Source organism: Lactuca virosa, chromosome 5 (assembly GCF_052849685.1).
Source record: "Lactuca virosa cultivar CGN04683 chromosome 5, Lactuca_virosa_CGN04683_v6, whole genome shotgun sequence".
Classification (NCBI taxonomy): domain Eukaryota; kingdom Viridiplantae; phylum Streptophyta; class Magnoliopsida; order Asterales; family Asteraceae; genus Lactuca; species Lactuca virosa.
Window position 1 is genome coordinate 24,286,010 of NC_136430.1, and position 15,878 is coordinate 24,301,887.

At 36.7% G+C, this 15,878-nt stretch overlaps 3 protein-coding genes and 1 pseudogene across 4 annotated transcripts; 1 reads left to right on the forward strand and 3 right to left on the reverse strand.

Annotated features, from left to right (window-relative positions):
* The first annotated feature begins 4,774 nt into the window (after positions 1-4,774).
* Positions 4,775-6,394, forward strand: LOC145115637 (protochlorophyllide reductase, chloroplastic-like). The gene is made up of 4 exons (XM_079051981.1): positions 4,775-4,927; positions 5,008-5,088; positions 5,171-6,058; positions 6,151-6,394. Exons 1-4 carry the CDS (start codon positions 4,883-4,885, stop codon positions 6,304-6,306), a joined length of 1,170 nt encoding a protein of 389 aa, XP_078908107.1. The 5' UTR covers positions 4,775-4,882; the 3' UTR covers positions 6,307-6,394.
* Positions 6,395-6,599: 205 nt separating this feature from the next.
* Positions 6,600-7,146, reverse strand: LOC145111076 (lanC-like protein GCR2). Its single transcript, XM_079047379.1, has 2 exons — positions 7,024-7,146; positions 6,600-6,938 (listed from the first exon to the last, which is right to left on the reverse strand). The coding sequence occupies exons 1-2, from the start codon at positions 7,144-7,146 to the stop codon at positions 6,600-6,602; spliced, it is 462 nt and encodes a 153-aa protein (XP_078903505.1).
* Positions 7,147-7,178: 32 nt separating this feature from the next.
* LOC145115636 (mediator of RNA polymerase II transcription subunit 4 pseudogene) lies at positions 7,179-9,616 on the reverse strand (annotated as a pseudogene). The gene is made up of 3 exons (XR_013711637.1): positions 9,387-9,616; positions 8,695-8,760; positions 7,179-8,534 (listed from the first exon to the last, which is right to left on the reverse strand). The product of XR_013711637.1 is annotated as a mediator of RNA polymerase II transcription subunit 4 pseudogene (transcript).
* A 1,404-nt stretch (positions 9,617-11,020) lies between these two features.
* Positions 11,021-12,861, reverse strand: GPCR (G protein coupled receptor). Its single transcript, XM_079051815.1, has 6 exons — positions 12,611-12,861; positions 12,343-12,521; positions 12,157-12,268; positions 11,956-12,072; positions 11,576-11,887; positions 11,021-11,490 (listed from the first exon to the last, which is right to left on the reverse strand). Exons 1-6 carry the CDS (start codon positions 12,770-12,772, stop codon positions 11,152-11,154), a joined length of 1,221 nt encoding a protein of 406 aa, XP_078907941.1. The 5' UTR covers positions 12,773-12,861; the 3' UTR covers positions 11,021-11,151.
* Between the last annotated feature and the right edge of the window lie 3,017 nt (positions 12,862-15,878).

Sequence of the window (15,878 nt, forward strand, 5' to 3'; positions counted from 1 at the left end):
CACCGAGGTGGGGTACAAGTGTGAGTAAGTTACCTAGTAATCTAAAAGAAAATAGTCTTTTGCAAACTTCATAACATTAATTCCTCTAAGTGAGCCGTTATAACCATACTAAATAATGACAATTTCACCTGTCTTGGCGTTGGTGAACGCCGACTGACAAATAGAATAAGGTTATAGTCACCCTAGACTGATGTAGTCTAACTATAGCGAACAGCTCAGGTGTGAGGTGTCATCCCCGTATTAGATCTATACACAAAACCTCGCTCTCCCTCCAAGAGACTCTGATTATAACTACAGGCTACGATCGAGCACTTAATAGGTGTCAACCGACAAAAACGCACTAGATCCTTAATCGAATTTACGCGAAGATAAACGTACAAAACTCATTCCAGGCCCAACGAACCATGTAAGTGAGCCACTAGGGCATCACTAAACATGTGAGTCATTTCAAAACCTAATATGAATGAGATTTATAACATGGGCCCAAAATATATGTAAAAGGACAACGAAGGCCCATTTCACATGTAAGGAGGTATTTATAGGCCCAAATAGCACGCAAATAGTTTACAAAACCTATCAAACATAATAATGGGCCACTAAGGCCCAATAACCTAGAAATGATCAAAATTAATCCGTTTGTTTGTTTATTGTTGGTTTTGGTTCAATTATTCACTAAAATAGCATAAAAGCCCACTTTTTGTAAAAATGACGTTCTTGGCCCAATAAGCCAAAAATTTACAATTAAGGCCCAATTTTTGTAAGAATAACACTTTAGTCCCCATTTTGTTCAAAACTTGTGTTTATGACTAGTTTGTGGTAAAAATAACATTTTAAACCCATTTTTGTCAAAAATATCATTTTTGGCTTGATTTTTGTGAAAACACACATTTTTCTGGTTTTGGGATTTTCTGACCTAGTTGTTGGAAAATTTGTAGAAAAATCATCGTAAGTCGAAATTTGGATCCGTAAATTCTGGAAGTTTGGAAATTTTGTCTACTTTGTTAAGAATTTTTCTCATAATTTTTAATGGCTTCTAACAAGTGTGAAATTGCTCACCTTCACAGGCTGGTCCGAAATTATTTAAAATCTGATAGGTAGTTTTGTAAAACTCGCCAAAAATTATAGAAAAATCGTATGAAAACGTGAGAGTAGTCATTTTAAAGGTATAAACCTGAACGTTTTTCATGTAAAATAGTTTTGAAAAATATTATCATTTATGTGATCAAAACAGTTCGAGATTGGACCAAAACTTTTCTGTCAAGGGCTGATAGTCTAGTTTATAGATCTTTGAGCACAACACTCATTTTTGTTATTTTAAGTGTATAAATCCCAGATCTACAAGTTTAAATGTAATATATGTGAAAACACATACTTTTCTCAAGGTTCTCATGTAGATCCAAGTGATAAACTTAATATTCTTAACATATTTTTAGATTTATGAAGTAAATAGCACATAATCAACAAATAAGTCATGAAAAACACACATATTAATGCATATACACATAGATCTACATAAAGCAACTTCTATTCTCCCCCAAAACCAAGTAAAAACCGAAAATAGGGGGTATGAACTCACCTTGCTTGTTTGTTCTCGGTTTGGTGAAGAAAAGAGAGAGATTTCGGCTCTAACAAGCCTTCCTTGAGTAGATCTCGAGTTCTATGAAGTTCTAGAGTATGGATCATGAAATGATGTGGGTTAAGAAGAGGTTTTTGATGAATTCAATAAGTTAAATCATAGATCTAAGCAAAAACTTACCAAAGATGGTGATATTGATGAAGAATCCTCTTGAAAGCACCCACAAAGCTCGAAAAATTTAGAGTAAGATGAGGAAGTTTCTTGAGAGTGTTTGGAAGTGTTTGATTTGAAAATTTGAGGTGGTATGGTGGGGGTTTGGCCGAGGTTAATAAGAGAAGAGAGAGAGAGTTTTGTGAGGTGATCTTGCATGGAAATCCACCATGCAACAATGATGTATCAGATGCACAAATTTCCTTATTTTCCCTTTTTTTGTAATAAGCATAGTGGATAATGGGTAATGGGCCGAAAATTTGGGATTAAGAGAAGGGAGGTAGATTAGCTTGGCCCATTTCTAGCCTTGGTTCGAATTTATGAGGCCCAATAATGACTTTTCGGCCCATTGGGCCTTTAGGGTAATTCACGGCCCAAAATGGCATAAAAGAGTGGATTTATGGCTTATTAGGGTTAATTGGATTAGTTATGGCCCAATAAGGTCCGTTAGAGGTAGAATGAATCATTCTAGGCCCAAATGGCCCAAAATGTTATAGATTGATGAATTGATGATTTATTGGTCCCTTAGGCCCAATAAGAGAATCCTAGTCCATAATGAACTTGAGTCGGGATTTCTAGAGTTTCCAACCCTTATTTGAACATATGAGATGCATTTGAACGAGCATAGAGTGTAGTATTCACTTAGAGTACAAGTTATTATACTAGGTGAATGATTACATGAGAGTAGAATTCCTTAGCAAAAATGCTAGTTGTGACATGAGACGTGTCGGTTGGCACCTTTGAGTGTACAATCGTAGCTTGTAGTTATAATCAAAGTATCCTGGAGGGAGAGCTAGAGTTTGTGTATAGATCTATACGGGGTGACCCCCTACGCCTTAGCTGCTCGCTACAGCTAGACTAGGCCAGTCTAGGGCGACAAAACCTTGAGCAAATACCAGCATTTGGAAAAATGCTAAGACAGACAACCTAGTCATTATCATGTATGATTATAACGGCTCATATAGAGATTCAATACCAAATTTAACATTTCGAAGATTAACCCTTCGATTGTGTCAATACAAAACAACTTATTAAACGATACAAGAACCTCGACATTATAACAAGTCAGAAAATATCGGATTTTCTGGGGAAATACAAATGTTCGATTATCGCTTACTTACAATACAAAGAAATCTAAACTACTTTTATATATGTCACTACTGTGAAATTCACACATGCATTTATACTTGATTTTCACATCATTTTCAAACATTTTACAGAAAATATCGGATTTTCTGGGTTTTTACGAAAGATACAAAGACTTTTACTCAAACATACTTATGAACTCACCAACATTATATATGTTGACCGTTTTTCAAAATAACTTGTATTCTCAGGTAATCGTTAAGCTGGAAGATTTCAAGTATGTATGGTTTCATTTTATGTAACATCACTCATCGTGCTTTTAATAGTTTGAACCTATGTATTTATAACAATGTACTTGATGTGAACAATGCTGGTTGTTATATGTAATGATGGTAATGAATGTGTTACGTTTCATGAGTATTCATTGTAATGATAATTCAATTGTTAGTCACACGAGCCCCGGACGTTTCCGCCGTCTGGTTCGGGGGTGTGACACACAATACTTGATGTGATGACTCTAGAATAGACTAGACTAGTCTAGACCATAATTCCAGAGTTGGTCCCCATTTTTCAGCAACCGACGATCTAAGGTTAGTCCTAAGTCGGTCTCAATCTCAGGTTGGTCCAAAGCAATCCCAAGCCAATCTCATCAAACTAGTTGTTCGAGATCACTCGGTTTAATGATAATGGGCACCTCATGGTTTAATGATTATGTTTGATCAAAACGTTCGAGAGTTCAATCATCTTTAAAGGAATTTTCAATTTACAAAGCAACCACAATTGTAAGATAACTACCGAAGAATTTGCACAATTTGATATTCTAAAATGGTAGTGAAAAAAAGTTTAGGTTAATATAAAGTCATAGCCTCAATGGATGGGAATGTACTGTTGGTCAAAGCTAGTATCGTAGCTTTGGAATGTTGTTTTTCTCTTAGTGATAAGATATTAAGTGCAATGTGTATGTTGACAATGAATCGCTGCAGCAAAATTACTCGGATATTAAGGAAGATTCAACCCATATTGAAAACGATATTTTGGAAGTTCGAAATGGAAAGAAGGTAAGAGAAAGTGTCATCATATAGACATATACTAATAATGATGTTGAAGGAACTGACAACGACTTCATTACCAACACACAAGAACGAAATCTAAGCTACGTACCAAATACATCACCAACATGACACCATTAACTAATATTATCTATATAGCGAGCTAGCAAGACACCTACAACTTTAGGAATTTTCCCAAGATATATTGTTTCAATGATATGTTTTAGTTTTACAAGTTATATAATATTATTCAACAACTTTTAAGTTTTTTTTTATATTAATTAATAATGAAGTTATACATGAAACATAGAAATTTTATATATTAATGTTATTAGAATATTAGATAAAACTGTCCAAAATTGACTAAACCGAAAAACATACAAAACCGGGCTGAAAATAAAACCGAAAAACACAAAACCGAACAGAAAAATACAAACATGAAATATTGAACGAAAAAAACCCGAACCGATCCAAGACCTCACGATTTTGTTTACCTCTACTTTATAAGTAGTTACAAAAGACCCAAAAACTGGAATAGAACCAAGGTCAAGGACAAACGTTAAAGGCCCGGTCGGACCGCAAATTGCGAATATGCCCCCCAGCCACTCATACATTAAAATCCTATTCTGCTACCCATTCCAAAGCCCATAACTGTTTGGAAGTAGAAATGTGCTTCGGGCAGAGCACCTTCAGGCCCACCTCACTTATCTGCTAGAAATCTACAATCTACTCTCTCATTGGTTACTTTATTCTAAAGTGGAACCCACCAACTTTCTTGATCAATTTTCTTATCCACCACCTCATAATAAATAATAAATAATAATTAATAATTAATAAACAAAACAATCCATTTTTTGCCAAACAAATCACAAGTGTCTCTGTGTGTGTATATATATAAATACCCCCACACCAATATGATCTATCTTCAACAATCTTAATTAGATATTTACAGATATCTCCAATGGCACTCCAGGCTACTACATCTTCTTTCGCCGTCCACAAAGAGGTTTGCTTGCCTTCCCAACCGTTTACAGTCTTTAATAAATGCTGCTGTTACTTGTTACTCACAATGCAGTGCATTTGCAGGCTTCTTTGAAAGACTCCACCCTATTTGGAGTACCACTGTCAACTCATCTTAAAGTCGACTTCACATCATCAAAGAACAGGGTACGAAAACATTTTTTTCTTTTTTAATTTCCACTCAAATCCAAAATCTAGACTTACTCAAGAATTGGAATTGTTGCTACAGAAGGAATTCACCCAAAGGGGGGCACTCAAAACAAAAGCTGTAGCCACCACAACTCCATCAGTCAACCAGGCATCAACCGAGGGCAAGAAAACCCTAAGAAAAGGTACAGTCGTCATCACCGGAGCTTCCTCAGGTCTAGGTCTAGCCACAGCAAAATCTCTAGCAGAAACTGGAAAATGGCACGTGATAATGGCTTGCAGAGACTTTCTAAAAGCAGAAAGAGCTGCCAAATCATCTGGAATGCCAAAAGAAAACTACAGAGTCATGCATCTAGACCTAGCATCACTCGACAGTGTCAGACAATTTGTAGCAAACTTCAAACAATCAGGTCAACCTCTGGATGTGTTAGTCTGTAACGCAGCTGTTTACTTACCAACTGCAAAAGAACCCACTTACACAGCCGATGGTTTCGAGCTAAGTGTTGGGACAAATCACCTTGGTCACTTCCTTCTTGCACGCCTACTGCTCGACGAAATGAAACAATCAGATTACCCTTCAAAAAGACTCATAATTGTTGGGTCAATCACGGGTAACACCAACACTTTAGCTGGAAATGTTCCCCCAAAGGCTAACTTAGGAGACATGAGGGGTTTAGCAGGTGGTCTAAACGGGCTTAATAGTTCTGCCATGATCGATGGTGCTGATTTTGATGGAGCAAAGGCGTATAAAGACAGTAAGGTCTGTAACATGCTGATGATGCAGGAATTCCATCGCCGATTCCATGAAGAAACTGGAATCACATTCGCTTCTTTGTATCCTGGTTGTATTGCTACAACAGGTTTGTTTCGGGAGCATATTCCGTTGTTCAGACTCCTATTCCCTCCCTTCCAAAAGTACATCACCAAAGGGTATGTTTCAGAGGATGAATCCGGAAAAAGACTTGCTCAGGTGAATATTCCAAATTTCCAATCTATTCCGACTTATAACGAATGATTTGATTAATTTTTAACCAATCTATTATTATTTGGTTCATGATTTAGGTTGTGAGTGATCCAAGTTTGACAAAATCGGGTGTTTACTGGAGTTGGAATAATAACTCAGCTTCATTTGAGAACCAGTTGTCAGAAGAAGCTAGTGATGTCACCAAGGCACGTAAAGTATGGGAGATTAGTGAGAAACTTGTTGGGTTAGCTTAGTTTTGGTTAAAATGTGAGCGAGCATAGGAAATGGTTTGAATGATATCCGGTAATAAAATCACTAGCCATTTAGAGGCTGTTTTTCTTATCATTAATAACCTTTTATGGATTCAACACTAGTTAACCTATTGTTTCTTTTTAACTTAAAATGGACAAGATTACTTTAATACATCAAGCAAATAAAACCTGTCATATATTAAGACACCACCCAACTTGTAATGTATACATCACTTTATTCAGTCATTCGGCTACTTTACATTTACACATACATGACTTAATGGAGAAAAAGACATCTAGATCTCATAGGCAGGGAACCTAGCCATGGATGGATCTACCATGTCTAGAAAAAGATAAGCTGTACCTCCGATGCCTTCGAATAGTGAAAAGGGTCGATCACCTCCATGCATTGACCCTTGAGTTATAAGGGTTTGACTTTTATGATAGAGGAAGGTGGCAAAAGCTTTGGCTCTGTATAAGAACTTGATGTCGCCTGTTAAGCGATAAAGTGAAAGAAAAACATACGCATTGCCACTGATTCCATGACAGATTCCAACTTTTTTAAGCAAACCACGTTTCCATACCACCTCTCCCGCATCAATTGCTGCCTTTAAAAACTCATCACTTCCAAAAACCTATTAACATTTTAACAAACTTGAGTGTTTTAGAAGATTTTTTTTTAAGTTTATCTTTATCAAATATCAATGGTTGAATACATACTGTGGCTGCTTTGGTGAGTGTAAGAGCCATCCCAGGAGCACCATGGCACCAATGAATTAAGTGGTCTGAATTACTACCTTCACTTGATTGATAGTTTCCATTAGAAAAACGGTTGTTAATCATGTACACTCAAAAGATCCTATAAACATTAAATATGTACACTCAAAGATCCATTCCATTCCATCCAACCAACCAACAAAACACACATTCTTGATACATTATTACATACAATGAGCATTTTTAAGAAGAAAAACCTAAACTTGACATTGACTGAAACAAACTACAAGGTGGATATCAATCTTCATCATCAGAACTATCATCGCTACTATACTCAGTATCACTATCATCATCAATATCAAGCTGCACATGTCGAACCTGTATCGGTTGTGGTCCCTTCCCAAACCCAGGAACATGAACCGGTTGCTGTTGCTCCTCCATCCTAGGAGCAACAGCATCTGAATCCAACGGTGGCAAAGCCACCGGGTCCCCCGGCTTCCATCCAGCCGGCGGAAGAATCGGTAGATCCGTCGGCAACTGCACCGGCATCCCCGGCTTCCACCCAGACGGCACCACAATATTCGTGGGAAGCATATCCTTAATCGCCATATTCCCAACCAAATTACCCTCCAACAAATTTTCAGCCAAGGGCTCAATCGTAAATTTCTCCTTATCGGATTTCGGTAATCCCACGTCCATGTCAGCAAATAAGTACAACTGAGAAGCACGCATCTGCTCCTCCTGAGGTGCGGGGGGCAAAGCCCCCCGCAGGGGGGCTGTCCCAGCCCCAAACTCAGGCGGAGCAAACGTCGTGTAACTTATTCTATGTGCGTAGGATAAAATGTCGTTTAAGTTTATATGTGTGGCAACTGTTGTTGTATTTGAATCCTCTTCACTTTCTTCAACTTTGGATCTTTTTAAACGGCGATAATCGGAGTAATCATCGACTAACATGTCGAGAACACGTTCGGATTCTTTAAGTTTGTTAGCAAACACGAGAATTGCGGAATCTTTGGATCGGATTTCGCGGGTAATTTTTTGTTTGGCGTCTTGGAGGTCGAGGATTTCTTGGAGTTCAGTTACGGATTCGAAGATTTGGGATTGGAGGGTTGTAAAGAGGGAGATGATTTCATTTGTGGTGGTGGGAATGGAATCAGTTGGGGCTTGGGTTTGGGTGGAAAGGAATGTGGGAAATGAACCACGGAATGTGGTAAGCCATTGGGTTTGGTTTGTGGAGACATCGAAGAGTTTTGTTGTGAGGGATGACATTCTTAAGAGGATTGATTGGGCTCTTTGTAGAGGTGGAAGGAGGGGGAGGAGGGTTAGGGAGGTGGGGGTTGTTTGTAGATTTGGGTGGAGGTTAGGTGGGTGTGATTGTGGGATTTGTGAGGTGAATTTTGGAGGGGCAGGGGTTTGTAAAGATGGTGAATTAGGGTTTGGGAGGCCTAGCCTAGCGGGAGATTGTATCATCTGGTGAGGTACGTTTTGTAGCATTTTTGGACTTTCTTATGAATCTGTTTGTTACAAAACCAACACAAAGTAACAAGAAAAAGGTTTAACATCAGATGATAATAATGCAGTCTACATTTATATGTTTTCAAGTAAATATTCAGATACCTTAATGAAAGCAATATAGGAAATCTAACAGTGTAAAAAGTATATATACACACTTACACTCAACAGGCCAAATCTAGCAAGTTTGCGCCATGTACACCTTTTAACATCACACTGACCAAAATGCTGAAGCAACACAAATCAGTCATCAGAAAAATTACATATAACTGATTTGTAGAAAGAAAACTGTAAAACAAAAAGAGTATAGTTTTTGGAAAGGTGTAGAAAGTATGTATTAAGTGAATGGATTTCAATTATGAATTTGCCTGGGATGAAAATTTTAGTCTAGCCATAGTACTAAACAATCTTCTTTGTCGACCAACATTCTATTAGTTTTCAAGTTAAAATATATATATCTGTTAAACAAGTAAAGTAGACCAAATACTCACAGAATCCAAACAAAGCTTAATAAAGAATAAGAGCAGAGCTTATTCCATGAACTCCGATCAAATGAACAAAGCTTAAAAACCAAATAATCGTTTCCGATCAAATGAACTCCGAGCTCGTTTCCGATCAAATCAAATACTCGTTTCCGATCAAATGAACAAAGCTTAAAAATCAAACACTCGTTTCCATGAACGTACCGTGTGTATTCCACGAAAAAAAAATCAAATGGACTCCGATCAAAGCTTAAAAATCTTAATCGTAATCGAGTATTTGCTTAAATGAACTACGAACAAATGAACTCCGAACGACGTACAGTGTGTATTCTTAATCTTAAAAATGGACTCCGAACAAATCGAGATAAATACCTGAGCCGCTGAGATGGGGCGACAAGGCTGAGACGATTCCGATCAAATCGATGCGCCGGTGAAGGAGAGGGGTGACGAGTCCGAGTCGTGAAGTCGTGAAGTCGGTACTGAATCGTGAAACGGTACTGAATCGTGAAGTCCGACTCCTGATTCCGATTCGTTTAGGACAGAAGGAGGGATGGAACTTAGGAGGCGGATGGATACGGGCACGGGAATAAAAATTAGATTAGGTTTCCAATCCTAAACACTAATGGAGTTGTTTGTGAGCTGTGAATTGGTTTTTAGCAGCCCAAATACTAAGCCCAAAATTGTATTTATTATAATTTTAACCATATAATATATATAATATAAAATATAAATTTTGAAATAATAATATATATAATTAAACGGGTCATATTCGAGTTGAAAATCTTGACCCTAACCCTACCCTTTGTTTTTCGTGTCGTGTCGTGTCAAGCCGTGTACATAAACATGTCGAAATCTCTGACCCTAACCCATTAACTTCGTGTCGGGTTCATGGCGGGTTGTCGTGTCGTGCCAGATTTTGTCAGGTCTATGGGTGGAGCACGAACCTATGGAGATTCTTGAAAGTGTGAGAATATACGTATCAAAGACCATAGACAAAGCCACCGCTAATGGATACAACATTGGCAATGGCCTCAAAGCAATCGGAATCACGAATCAGAGAGAAACCACCGTTGTTTGGATCAAATCCACCGGAATTCCTCTTTACAATGCAATTGTATGGATGGATATACGCACCAGCTCCATTTGCAGGTTCCTCCTCGTCATCTCTTCCCAAATCTTTTTTTCCAATTCGCATCCTTGAATAACAATAGTCAAAAATCATCCCTTTTTGCATGTCATGAATTTAACGTTTTTAAAACCGGATTCGATTTTTTATCAGCTAATTAGAGAAACATTTATCAGGAGGAAGAACCCATTTTCTGGAAACATGTGGGTTGCCAATAAGCACGTATTTCAGCGCGATGAAACTGTTATGGCTTCTGGAGAATGTGAAGAAGGTGAAAGAAGCTGCAGAAAAAGGCGACGCATTGTTTGGAACCATTGATTCCTGGTTAATCTGGAACTTAACCGGAGGCATAAACATGTGGTTTGTTTCGGGAGCATATTCCGTTGTTCAGACTCCTATTCCCTCCCTTCCAAAAGTACATCACCAAAGGGTATGTTTCAGAGGATGAATCCGGAAAAAGACTTGCTCAGGTGAATATTCCAAATTTCCAATCTATTCCGACTTATAACGAATGATTTGATTAATTTTTAACCAATCTATTATTATTTGGTTCATGATTTAGGTTGTGAGTGATCCAAGTTTGACAAAATCGGGTGTTTACTGGAGTTGGAATAATAACTCAGCTTCATTTGAGAACCAGTTGTCAGAAGAAGCTAGTGATGTCACCAAGGCACGTAAAGTATGGGAGATTAGTGAGAAACTTGTTGGGTTAGCTTAGTTTTGGTTAAAATGTGAGCGAGCATAGGAAATGGTTTGAATGATATCCGGTAATAAAATCACTAGCCATTTAGAGGCTGTTTTTCTTATCATTAATAACCTTTTATGGATTCAACACTAGTTAACCTATTGTTTCTTTTTAACTTAAAATGGACAAGATTACTTTAATACATCAAGCAAATAAAACCTGTCATATATTAAGACACCACCCAACTTGTAATGTATACATCACTTTATTCAGTCATTCGGCTACTTTACATTTACACATACATGACTTAATGGAGAAAAAGACATCTAGATCTCATAGGCAGGGAACCTAGCCATGGATGGATCTACCATGTCTAGAAAAAGATAAGCTGTACCTCCGATGCCTTCGAATAGTGAAAAGGGTCGATCACCTCCATGCATTGACCCTTGAGTTATAAGGGTTTGACTTTTATGATAGAGGAAGGTGGCAAAAGCTTTGGCTCTGTATAAGAACTTGATGTCGCCTGTTAAGCGATAAAGTGAAAGAAAAACATACGCATTGCCACTGATTCCATGACAGATTCCAACTTTTTTAAGCAAACCACGTTTCCATACCACCTCTCCCGCATCAATTGCTGCCTTTAAAAACTCATCACTTCCAAAAACCTATTAACATTTTAACAAACTTGAGTGTTTTAGAAGATTTTTTTTTAAGTTTATCTTTATCAAATATCAATGGTTGAATACATACTGTGGCTGCTTTGGTGAGTGTAAGAGCCATCCCAGGAGCACCATGGCACCAATGAATTAAGTGGTCTGAATTACTACCTTCACTTGATCGATAGTTTCCATTAGAAAAACGGTTGTTAATCATGTAAATAAGTGTACTCTTAACATCTTTCAATTCATCTTCAGTCAATTCCATGTCCATTAAGACATTCATTATCCCTGCTAACCCATGGGCAGCTCCCCAATACCTTTTCCCATACCACTCATACATTAATGGACATTCACTAGTAGACATATTTCTACCAGCCTTGATAATTTCATCTTTGATTTCTCTCTGCAAACATAATAAAAATCAAATCTTTTTGCAAAAATAATTTAAAGATGATAATCACAAAGCTTTACCATGTGGGTAGAGGATATAATGTTTTCACCAAGATTCTTGTTTATGAACAAACATGCCCGTAAGTAACCTGCTCTACCATATAATAGTTCATTTGGAAGATCTTTAGGAAGCTTAATCTGTAATCAAAATCCAATTGGCCCCATAAACAAAATAAGAGCACACGTCATGTTTAATTACATCATCAAATGAATAACTACTACCTCTTTAAATCTTGTCAAATAGTGATTAAACAAGTGATTATCGTTGCTTTGTTTGGCCACGACGACCCCAAGAGCAGATACACCGGCCTGACCACAGATGAATGTCACACGGCTGCGATCGCAATAAGCTATTAATAACAATCGTCTTGCTCAAAAACAGATATGGAAACAGAGAATAATGTAAACCTAGAGCCAACAGAGGCGGAATCGCAAGCTTTAAGAATGTCTTTACATAAATCAAGATCTTTTTTGGTGTGGGTAACTTTGTAAGCTTTGAAAACCATGAAAGCTGTGCCTAAGGCACCTGTGTACAGTGTGTAATCGTTTAAACGTTTCCCGGTGTTTCCCCAAGTTTTCAACACAACCTATAATTGGGAACATGTGTAAATCAAAAATCAACACAAGGAAGAAAGGGAGAAAAAAGAAATTAAGGGAATAAAGAAGTAGAAAATACAGTGTCTTTGAGGTCGAAGGCTGCTCGTTTGAGTTGATCAGAGAATAGGTTGTAAGGAAGAGATAGAGTCTTTGTCAGGGGACTTGTGGTGGTTTCAGGTGGCGGTAGTTCTTCTTCTTTGATGAATTCCGGCATTTCATTTGGATAGAAACGATCCGCCATTTTGGGTTGTGTTCGTTTGGACTTTGGAAGATGTGATCAGATTCTTCGAGGCTAAAGGTAGAAGCCAGAAGGTTTAGGGAAAATGCTTTCGAGCTAAATTGCTTATTGATTTATATTTTTTGGAAAAACATATATATAAATGTTTTTTTTTTTTTTTTTTTTTTTTTGGAAAAAGGAAACAGCTAAATTGCTTCATGATTTATGTGTTTTGTTAAAAGGAATTGAATATTCTAACTAATATAAATGTTTTTTCTTAATTATTTTTATTTTTTTATAAAATGGTCACTTAGTCAATAATAATATGTTTCAGAGCCCAAATTCCGGAGGTTGGAGTGGTACCCTTGAGTAATTTTTTTTTTGTTTTTTTTAAACAATCAAAATATAATAATTATATAAACTTAAATATATTTTAAATAATAACTAGAGGTGTGTTTGTACAAAATGACGACGATAAATAGCTTTTTTGACGAATAGTTTTCTTAAGGGAAATAATTATTAGATTCCGATATGACATGTCCAGGTGACGGTTGAACCTTCTATCCTCACAGATTTATCAGCGAGCAACATCTCTATAATCATCTTTGTCGCTAGAATGGTGTGGTACGTTTGTGCATTTTACTATGGTGATTTTGAAACTCTCAATGGGGATCAGATCAGTAGGTTTGATACTTTAATAGTTGATACTCACTAGGAGTTTGCGGATACAAGCTCGCACAGATTTAAACCAAGATGCATCTACTGAAAAATAGTAGCCCTCCTAGTAACTATCATATATAATCAATGTGAAAGTCTGAAAATCTAAAACTCCCAAAAACCAGTGGACCTGCGGTTGCGATATATTGATAAGGATGTAAAGTTGCAAAAAAAAGGTTGGAATAAACTAATCATCAAATAAAATTTTCTCATAAGTGACTATTGCTCAGGTAATGTAAATGAAATACAAGTATATCGTATCACATTTAGACCAAGTTGGGAAAATGAATCTATCAGCCATGTTACGCCACTCCTCTAAATTTATATTGAAAGTTGTCATTACAAATGTCCACCGACCATCATCCGATCTTCACCTCATCATCAACGAAATCTAGATCATGATGTGTTGTCAATCAACATATGTACAATAAAGTAAGTAACCCAAGTGATTGGTTAGTATGTAATGATCACATGCTTAAGTAACTTACATCACATTCCAGCCTGCCCGAGTCAATGTCCCCATAAATACGCATCCAAAACTCCATCGTCGTTATATACGTGAGAAATCGGTGAACAAACAGTATTGAAGCATCCCTGTTTTCATATAGAGTGTGAATGCTACTATCTATACAATTGTCCAATGGTGGTGGGTGTCGGCGTGAAATGTCTTTCTTTTTCATCTATATCCATGGGGACCTCAACCATATAGATGTATGTATTTCTCGTTGGGTACACCTAAGAGCTAGCGGTGACATTTTGTAATCTGTCCAAGGAATCTCTTTTATCTCCAACTTGTCTACAGATAGAGGTGTAGGTACACTGTTTATCTATATATTAGCCTTATGTTCAGCTCCTTCAAACTACAAAAAGAAATTATTATATTTAATTATGTTTTTAAAAATACAAGAGCGTGTAAAAAACACATATGCAACTGTTTACGAACCTCATAGTCAAAGAGTCTAAAAGTCATCATCTTTTAAAGTACCACGATCCTCTATGTTAAATGGTTGTACGGGGGTAACCTTGTCACCCTATAATCATTTAACGGTTTCATACAATTAAATTATCAACGATGCAATAACGAGTAAACCATAAATAAGAATGTACCTCCAACCCATATGAGGTACCATCATCCTTTGTGACACCCTTATTATTAGGATGTATTGTAGCTTCGAGTTGTAAAATACGAATATCATGTGCTGCCTATTGAAAATAATTTTATCTGGTGAAAATGGGAGGAAAGTGTGACCAATGTAATTAACCGAAAGCATAGTAACGTTACCAACCATAATAGACGTAGAGTTACAAGGAGTTAAAGAAAGCATGTTACTTTGATTAAAATACATATGCGAGCTGGCTCCGGTGCCCATGTAAAAGTGATCGTCTTGAGGCAGTTGAAATGACATCGCTTGGAAAACGGAGCTTAAATCAATAAATTATGGCGCTTGTTTTGCATATTTTGACCAAAGAAGTAATTTTCGGGTTGTTAGGAGCTAATATGAATGAAGTAGAGCGATTGAGATGGGCTGTAGATTGGCCGACAAGAGCTTATGGGTTGAATGGTGAGCTGTATTCAACAATATTGCATTTGGCGCAACTGGTCCAGCAGTGAAGGTGGTTGGCGGAAAATGGGCGAGCGTATTTGGGCCAGAAGAAGGCAAGAGCCCCATTTGTTGTTGTAGGTCGTAAACTTGATAAGGGGTAGCATTTTGGTGACTCCCATATTGACTGAACGCACTGTAAGCGGAAAATGCATGGGAATTTTTATGTGCACCTCCATAGTTATTAAAAGCAACAGAGTTAGCCCATAATATTCCTAAAACTAGGTGTAAGACCCATGTATTACATGGGTTAATCAAAAAAAAATATAAATGTCTAAATATTTAAGAACTTTGGATTTATAAGAAAATAAGAAAAATAATAAATTATTAAAATTAATTTTTTCTTTTAAATTTAAATAAATAAACAAAATAAACTAATGATCTTTAATTTGTGAATTTTGAAATAAGAAGTTAAGTTCATTAATGAAATTGATATTCATTTATTACTACATTTATTGTAATTATTACATTAAAGTATTATGTGGAATTTATTAAAATAGAAAAACCCATAAAATGACATGTGGAAAAGAAATTAATTCAACATAACCATAAAATGACATTTGGCAAATTGAATGAGAGTGTGATATGTGACAAAAAAACCTTCATTTATTAGAGTAGATTATGTTTGGGACGCCAGATTGTTTTCTACAAAATTGTTAATTATGGTAGACAAATTTCCTACAAAGTTGTTGTTAGTACTAGTATTTATGCTAGAATTACCCCCATGGAAGCACCCATACTATTATTACGATTATTATTCCATTTATTTTTCGATTTATCGGGATTTTTCGAAATGGAATAAAGACTCGTGT

Coding starts and splice junctions, on each gene's coding strand:
- LOC145115637 (XM_079051981.1), top strand. CDS start 4,883: ATGGCACTCCAGGCTACTACATCTTCTTTCGCCGTCCACAAAGAG. Junction 5,089..5,170: donor TCACATCATCAAAGAACAGG/GTACGAAAACAT, acceptor TTGTTGCTACAG/AAGGAATTCACCCAAAGGGG. Junction 6,059..6,150: donor CCGGAAAAAGACTTGCTCAG/GTGAATATTCCA, acceptor TTCATGATTTAG/GTTGTGAGTGATCCAAGTTT.
- GPCR (XM_079051815.1), bottom strand. CDS start 12,772: ATGGCGGATCGTTTCTATCCAAATGAAATGCCGGAATTCATCAAAGAA. Junction 12,073..12,156: donor ATTTGACAAGATTTAAAGAG/GTAGTAGTTATT, acceptor TTTTGATTACAG/ATTAAGCTTCCTAAAGATCT. Junction 11,888..11,955: donor TTATATCCTCTACCCACATG/GTAAAGCTTTGT, acceptor TTATGTTTGCAG/AGAGAAATCAAAGATGAAAT.
- LOC145111076 (XM_079047379.1), bottom strand. CDS start 7,146: ATGATTAACAACCGTTTTTCTAATGGAAACTATCAATCAAGTGAAGGT. Junction 6,939..7,023: donor CACTCACCAAAGCAGCCACA/GTATGTATTCAA, acceptor AAATGTTAATAG/GTTTTTGGAAGTGATGAGTT.